General features: G+C 30.1%; 1 protein-coding gene and 1 long non-coding RNA gene across 2 annotated transcripts; both read left to right on the top strand.

Moving 5' to 3' along the window:
- Window positions 1-1,935: 1,935 nt before the first annotated feature.
- Window positions 1,936-2,992, top strand: LOC105117090 (uncharacterized). Its single transcript, XR_840675.1, has 2 exons — window positions 1,936-2,039; window positions 2,852-2,992. It is a non-coding gene; the product is annotated as an uncharacterized LOC105117090 (long non-coding RNA).
- A 1,829-nt stretch (window positions 2,993-4,821) lies between these two features.
- LOC105117091 (uncharacterized) lies at window positions 4,822-7,223 on the top strand. The gene is made up of 3 exons (XM_011014636.1): window positions 4,822-5,398; window positions 5,509-5,736; window positions 6,795-7,223. Exons 1-3 carry the CDS (start codon window positions 5,114-5,116, stop codon window positions 6,843-6,845), a joined length of 564 nt encoding a protein of 187 aa, XP_011012938.1. The 5' UTR covers window positions 4,822-5,113; the 3' UTR covers window positions 6,846-7,223.
- Window positions 7,224-8,401: the final 1,178 nt, after the last annotated feature.

Below are 8,401 nucleotides of genomic sequence, written 5' to 3'. Positions count from 1 at the left end.
TTGACATACCATTAGTGGATCCTCTAACCTTGACATTTATTGTTATCATTGTTTAATTCTTACGTTAATCTTTCATCTCAAAGTTCTCTCATCAACTTCTTCTTCTTCTTCTTCTTCTTTTTTATTATTGTTGTTCTTATTGTTATTGTTATTATTATATTATTGTTATCTATAGTTTATACAATTAACCTCCATGTGGTTCGACCCTGGTTTTGCTAAGTTATTTATTACTTCGATACTCCTGCACTTGGGAGAAGACATCAATCTTTTGGTCATGTCATAAATTTTCCTGCGTTTGTATGTCATTAGAAAAGTTGGTTAATGAAAAACACTTTTCAGTCAAAGAAAAATTTGACTTGGTTTCCAGAAAAGTGTTATCTTTTTATTTTGGACGAAAAACACTTTCAAGAAGTTATGAAAAATTTAGAAATTTCATGTAATTTGCTTATTATATCAAATTTGGTCCTCAAAACTTTAAATTGTTATATATTTTGTTTTGAATTTTTTTTAATTTTATCCCTTAGAATATGATTTTTATATTAACTTTGGTCTTTATTTTTATAATTATTATTTGTTTTTCTCTTATTATTTTCTTAATTGAATTTTTTTATCTATCATATTTGATCATAATTCTTTTTATTGATATTTATTTTATTTAAAATAATTTATAAAATTATAATTTTTTTAGTTTCATTATCTTTCAACTTTTTTATTTGTTAGATTTGATCTCTATTATTTTGATTTTTATTTATTTTAGTTTAGATAATTTATGAAATTATAATTTTTTGAATTTTATTGTCATTTAATTTTTTAATTTATAATATTTTTTCTTATTATTTTAATAAAAAATATTTACAATTTATTTTCCAACTAATTTATAATATTTTTTCTTATTATTTTAATAAAATAAATTGTATTAATGACATAGCCAAATATTGAAAAATATTTTTTAATTTATTTTTTATAATACTACTAAACATCAAAAAATAATTTATTTTTTAAAAATTTATTCTTCAAGAAAACTACTTAAAAAAAACTATCTCTCAACAAATACATAGTAATTTAACTCTTCAAATTTTAACAAAAAAAAAAGTGTAAAATAAAACAAGAAAAAGAAGAAGACATGAAACCGAAACCCAGCCCACTAAACCTAAAAATAGAACCACATCATCTACCGTTCTCTTCTCCGTGGTCGTCAGCACAACTGTTGCCCACCCCTTATCCATTTATGATAGATTAATTTGAAATGGAGAGATAGTGTGATATTCTCCTGTATTGAACCCACACCGAGTCGCAGTAAACAGTAAATGAAAACTGCTTGCTTCCATTGACTGACTACTTTGTTGGCTTCCATTGACTGTGCATACATTTTTGAACAATTTTGATAGTGGCTGCTTCAAATTATGTATTCTAAACTTTGCAATTAAGTGACAATTATAGCTAATTTGTGAAATTTTGTAGTCTTAATTTTATACTTTTGATGAATGAAAACTGGTGTTTGTGGATCTCCTAACATAGTACCTATGAGACGAAGCACTCCTTTTCGATATGTCTATTCAGTTCCCATGAATGCAAATTATTATTACCTGTGTTCTTGAAGTTTATTTCTACACTTGCAAGACAACAAGGAGAGGACTGTATGCATTCCATTTGATTGAGGGCTATGATTCATAGCCTTTCTGGGGAAAGATGAGGGAGGATATGCCGCTGTGGGTGGTTGATTTTGAATCAGTGGGAGGAATTTTAGCTATTCTATTTAATTTCAAAGTTATATCTACAAAAAAAAAAAAAAAAAAAAAACCAACACAGGAGAATGCAATAATAATTTTATACATGGGCCGTGTTTAAAAGCACTTGAGACTCACATATTCGGGTCTAATCTAACACTTACAATGACCACCTAGTCTAATAATGGGCCCAATCCCTCTCCTTCCGCAGTCCAATAAAAAGAGGCGTCCTTATACAAAACCCTAATTCATGTAAAACCCCTATTTAAACGCAGCAGCCACCTCAACATCCCTCGCCGTTGCCACTACTCGGTTCGTTCATCATCTCTCTTCCTTCTTTTCTAGTCTCTCTCTGCAGCTTCAATGCTTTTTTTGTTTTTTTATAATTTCTGGATTGATTGTTTTCGATAGTGTAAGATCGATTAGAATTTGTCGCGTCTGTTTACCCACTTCTCGGGTAGCAAAAAATTGAAAGCTGGAGAAGATAAAACGGACGCAAAGAGCCAGTAAGGTTGGCTTACCAGCCCATTGCATAATATTATCTTGCCTTGGTGTCAAATGGACCTACCTATATTTTTATCAATTTGTTTGATTTTTTCTGCTGTTTTTTTTTTAAAAACAATTTTGGCAATTGATGAGTAACATTTTTATCCTACACTCTGAATGATTTGTTGTGCTGACCATAAACTCCGCTTATTATCTGATGCCAATACTTTCTTCGATTACTTATCTTTTTTATGATTATTTTTTGGTTTAGAAACAGTGATGAAGGCAAATGATGGAAAAAAATTCTTATCCTACACACTGAATTAAATGTGGACCTAAAACTCCGCTTATTATCTGATGCCTTTGTCAATCTTTATTAGAACTGGGTCTTTTTTTCAATTATGTACAAGTAGTGTGATTAAATGTTCGATGATGAGAAAAAGCAGACGGGCGGTCTGAATCTGATGCTGTGTTGATTGTCTGCAGAATTTCCTCTGAGATTATTTGCAATTGTTTTCTTGTTTGTTCTACTTTTATCTTGATTTGCAATATATCAGAATTTCCTCCGATTTACCTCTTCACGTTTTTGTTGGTAGAGAGATTTTTAATGGTTGATGCTGCTTTTTATTCTCCTGCAGTGATGAAGTTGCTTAATTTATGTCTGGACTTATGAAAATTGTCTATGATTTTACATGCAATCTTCTGAGCCGATAATATGTTTTCCGGCTTTATTTATTTTCCTCTGGCCTGCAAATCTCCATTTGATCACTTCTGCTAAACCCATATTTTTTGTTCATTTCATCTTTAGTTCAATTCATCTTAGGTAAAATTAAATAAAAAATTGGAATCAACCTGCAAAACTTAATTTTACAAAAATAAAATAAATTAAATTCTCAATTAAATTAAATGAAAAGGATATAAAATTTAATTTTCTATTAATCTAATATATAAATAATGTTATTGTGAAAAAAGAAAGGTGTTAAAATAAATTAAAACATGTTATAAAGTGTAATAATACCTATTAAATTCAATGTTCAAGAATTTAAAAAAAAAACTTCGAATAAAAAAGATGTATTTTGTCATTTTATTAAATAAAGTTTGTTTGATTATATGTTGAACAAAGTATAAGTAAATGCTATAAATAATCTGAAAGAAAAGTAGTTTTTTATTTAAATTCTTATATTTTGTAATGTAAATAATTAAAATCTCTCGAAAAAACTAAAAAAATAAAATTTTTATCTCGTATTAATATTTTAGTATTGTAAAATTAAACCTATCAAAATCTTACTGTAGAATCCTTTTATTTTTAATATGGTAATATTAACATCATAGAGTTTACAAATCCTTTAATTTATAGATTTTATTTTTACTGTAATTTGTAGCAAATATTAAAATTATATACACGAATAAAAAGTGGAGAGCACAGGGGCCACGCCACGAGGTGATTTCTTTGCCTATATACATACCACTTTCAATCAATCAAGAGCGGGGTCGTTAGATAAGAAGATCCTACGGCCCATAATCAGTAGTTAATTAGCATTAGTAGTTGGTAGTTAGCAGGGCATGGAAGGGGAGCCAGATCATCACATGATAAACTTCGTCTGTCGTGGAACAGGGTTGCACATAAATAAATAAATAAATAGAAACTGGTAGCATAACATGTTTTCCCATTCTAAGCTCGACGGTATTCATGAAATGCAAAATAAATCCCATCGAACAGTTCTCTTTAGAAAGTTTTAATGAGTTTTTGTTAACATTTGTTATTTAAATATTTTATTTGATTTAGTTATTTCATCAGCGGAATTATTAATTATTAATAAAAAAATTATTGAGGAGCACGGTTTGTCAACAAACGCCTAATCCAGGTGGAGAAATAGTCAAGTCTTCATAAAACTTCTATCTCTCTGAAATGCCGTTGGAGCAACAGTACACTAGAATATATATATTTTTTTTGAAAAATAACATGGTTTACTAAATTTTTTTTAAAAAAATGACATAAGATGAAAAATATTTAGAAAATTATATAATTTAAACACTAATGTTTTTTAATATCAGTTTCTTATACAACTGTCATGAGTTATTTAGTTAAAATCAAAATGTATATTTTATGGAAATTAATTAACTTGAACCAAAATACCTTAAAATCATAAAAATACCTCAAAATCTTAGGAAGATTCTAAGCAGATAGATTAAAATTTTAATGACCAATAAAAAAGTGGCATGAGAAATAAAAATATATAAAAAAGAAAATAAGAATGTATCACTAGAAATATATTACAGCCATGTTTTTTACACATACGTTACAGATAGATAGATCTTGACTAAATAATTATAATATCTCAAACTATCAATTAAGACCGTAATTAATCCTGAAAAAAATCTTAATCAGTTATAACTTTATTTGATTATATTTTAATATATAGTTAAAATTATTTGAGATTTTTTTAATCCTGAAAAAAATCTTAATCAGTTATGCTTCCATTCATTTTGATATTGATATTGGATATATTGAAAACTAAGTCTTGCTATGCTTCCATTCATTTTTTCTGTGGGTTGATTTTTATAAAACTGGAGTTGATTTTTGTAAAAATTAAGTTATTTGAATAAAACATGAATTTTAAAATGATTGTTATTCTCCTTGGCTATTCTCGATAATAAGTTATATTTCAATAGTGTTATTTTTCTAATATTTTTCTACACCAAAAATCAAAACATAATTAATCACTGTGGGATCCACTGGGTGGGAAGTTGCTGTCTGAACGCGAGGCCGAATTCCCCCTCACATTTAACACCACTTGTGACTGGCCACCTACTACCAAGAACATCACCTAAATAATTCTCTCCACTTCACCAGTTCCCTCCCAAGCGTAACAGTGCTTGTGAACTAAACTACACAGAAAATGAACGAAGATGATGCACCGACAGTCATCACAATACCTTCAACAGTCACCTCCACCTCCACCTCCACCCCAACCACCATCACCACAACAGTACTAAAGAGAGAAACCTCAGAATCTAGTCTACTATGTAAGACTCGTTACAAATTCTGGGTCTTATCTGCAATCCTCCTCCTTGCTTTCTGGTCCATGTTCACTGGCTCTATTACTCTCAAATGGTCCACTGGTGACCTCTCACAACACCCTGACAACCTCGGCTTCCAAACTCAAGATGATGTCGACATTCTCGTATGTGATCTTGTTCATTGATTTCATGTCTCTTTCTTTGAAAATACAAACAACAAAAGATTTAGCATTTGATTTGTTCTATGGGGTTGATTACTGAACATGTATAACAGGTGGTGGAGGAGAAGAAGAAACTGGTGTGGCGCATGTGGGACGTGTACAAGCATAGCAATAGGGGTACAAGATTGCCTCGATTTTGGGAACGGGCTTTTCAAGCTGCTTATGAGGCTTTAGCAAGTGATGTGACTGCTGTTCGAGATGCTGCTGTTTCTGAGATTGCCAAGCTTTCTATTAGCTCCACCATCAATCTTGATGACCCTTTTCCTGTTCAATCTACAACGGTAAGCAATTCCTTGTTGCTACTTGCTGCTTCATAATTGATCAGATTATATTATTGGAGGGTGTGTTTCTTTGGCTTAACTTGCTTTTGATGTCATTAGTTTTTGGCTGTTGCTTTTAGTGCTGGAAAGGGGATTCCATGGCCATTGCTTTTCGAAATATATATATATTTTGTTTTTTGTTAATGTTTTCCTAATTAATTAAGATTCAAGAAGCATATGACATCTGGTTTATCCTGATGTAATTGGCAAAAATCTAAATTAACTGAAGTACTTTTGATTGGAAATTATTTTTTCTTGTGATTAATAACTCTAGGATAATTTGCGTTATCCCTTTCAAATACAAATCTTTCGGTGGAGTTGTAAGCACTAAGGAGTGGGAACTATCATTTTTAGCCTCAAATTATGTTGTCATTTCTGAGTTTCTGTCGTTTGTTTCTTATGGTAGAATGGGATGCAATGTTTTTTTTTAATCATTTAATTATACCATGTCTTATTTTGAATTTGTACCAGAGATTTTCTAATATGCTGTGTAAACTTGTGCACCTTCCGTTGAGACATGCCAAATTTTTATCCTCGTACTTGTTTGATATATGTTTGTTCCTACCTTCCAAGCCAATAAGTGTAACTTATATGTGAAGAGAACAAAATGGATGATTTTTTGTCCTAGCTAACTACATTAATACGAATAAATTTGTTAACCTTGGAACCCTACAAATGCAAACATAATAGAGGCCACTAAATGTTTCGACTTGTAATGTGTTTAGGCTTCACGAAACTCTTATTCTCGGCTTAATTCGTGGCTGGGGAATTCCTCTTAACAATCTAGCTCGATTATTTCGGAATAGATCTGTATCCCATACAATGTGTATAATATCATGCTTAATCTTGCAACACAGCACATTAATAGCCACAACAAAGCACAACAGGACCTGAAAAGGTTCATAGATTACAACTCAAACTCAAACCCTTGCACTTCAGACTTCTTTATTTAGACAATTAATGTCTTAGACAGCATGATGTTCCAATCGTTTCGTGTTTGTTTTTTGTTGGAATGCTAGCCGAAGGAGAAAAATCTCAAGTCAGGAACGGAAAGTACTGAGGAAGTCTAGCCAACGGTATTTTTCTCTTGCGATCGCTGAAACTTCTTTCGGCCTGCTTGAAGCTTGGCAGATGACAAAAGTAAATATCATTTTTCATCTACAGTCAGATTGAAAGAGATCAGTTGTTACTAGCTTGCAAGCTCCTGCTCCTCCTCTCTCGTCCTCCATCAATCTTCCCAAATGACCTTTCTCATCAAGAATGCAAAGCTGAACTGCTCAATAGGATAAATTTCCTTATGAAAGTAAAAGCTGTACGTATATTTTAAGTACGTGTGTAAATTACTATACGTTATTTAGCTTCTTTTTTTTGTCGTGCTGTAACTTTTTTTGTCGTGCTGTAACAAAACCATGAAATAAAATTTCATGATACTTTCATCGATGCTGAAATGCTGAGGTTTACTTGGTCTAGAAATCTACATTATTTTTAGTTTCAGTGGAGGAAATATGGAGTTTTATGCAACCCGGAATTGCCTTGTCCCTTAATTTTGTCAGGAACGAAACACAAGCCTACAATTCCTTACAAAACCTGGCCATAGTACATTAATAGTTGGAAGCTTGGTTTTGACGTGCCTAGCTTGAAAGCTAGGGTTCTCTAAACCCTAAGATTATGTATTAAACGGTAGAGAAATTTACAGAAATGTTTTTGATATTTTATTGAAAGTCTTAATAATAATATTCTTCTCAAAATAAACTAGGCACTTTTATTTATTTATATTAGTATTAATATTCTTTATGAGAAATGATTCCTAATTAAAACTAGAATTCTTTATAAAAAATTATTCATAATTAAAACTTATATAATTAATAGAACTCATCTGAAATTAAAATTTATAAATAGTAAAATACTAATTAAATTAAAAATCTTAGGCTAAATAAAAAAAAGAATCTAAATACAACATAGAAAATTAAAACAATCTCGTACAATAATTTCCGAACTTTATTTGAGTGTTTTCTTGATTTCTGATCATTATAAAATTTTAACTCTATGAAACAGGGTCTTCAAAATCCTTATCAAACTTTTAACTATCTAATTGTTGTATTAAAAATTATGTTTAGTTTATCAAGTTACATCTTAGATTCTTATTAAACTTTTCAAAACCTAAAAATCTTAATCTTAATGAAATAGTGCAATAAATATTATTATGACAAGAATATGGAAGAATTTTCCCATATCACTTCCCTCTACTTCTAAAAAACTCGCTCTCGAGGTATTTGTCAAGAATTGAACTCTTCCACTTCAAGTAAATAAATATTTCTAATATAATATTATAGCTAACATTTTCACGAAGTAGCATATCTTTGACAAGTAAAATTTAAATTTTAATTTATATGTCTGCATGCTAAAGAAAACTCTATATTTAATGTTAATTTTTTATTCCTATGAAGTCCACTTGTAATTCCTTTGCACATTCTTTTTTTTTTTTTCCCGCCCTTGACTTCATCATCATCTATGCCTTCTAACACTTCAACCTTTAAATATAAAGAAATTTCAAGGTAATCTTTTAAAATATTTTTAGCAGAATTGTTAGAAATTACCATGTCTTTATTTGTAAGATTTTCATCCA

The sequence above is a fragment of the Populus euphratica genome, unplaced genomic scaffold (assembly GCF_000495115.2).
Source record: "Populus euphratica unplaced genomic scaffold, PopEup_1.0 scaffold1172.1, whole genome shotgun sequence".
Lineage (NCBI taxonomy): Eukaryota > Viridiplantae > Streptophyta > Magnoliopsida > Malpighiales > Salicaceae > Populus > Populus euphratica.
This window is presented reverse-complemented; position numbering and strand designations above follow the sequence as displayed.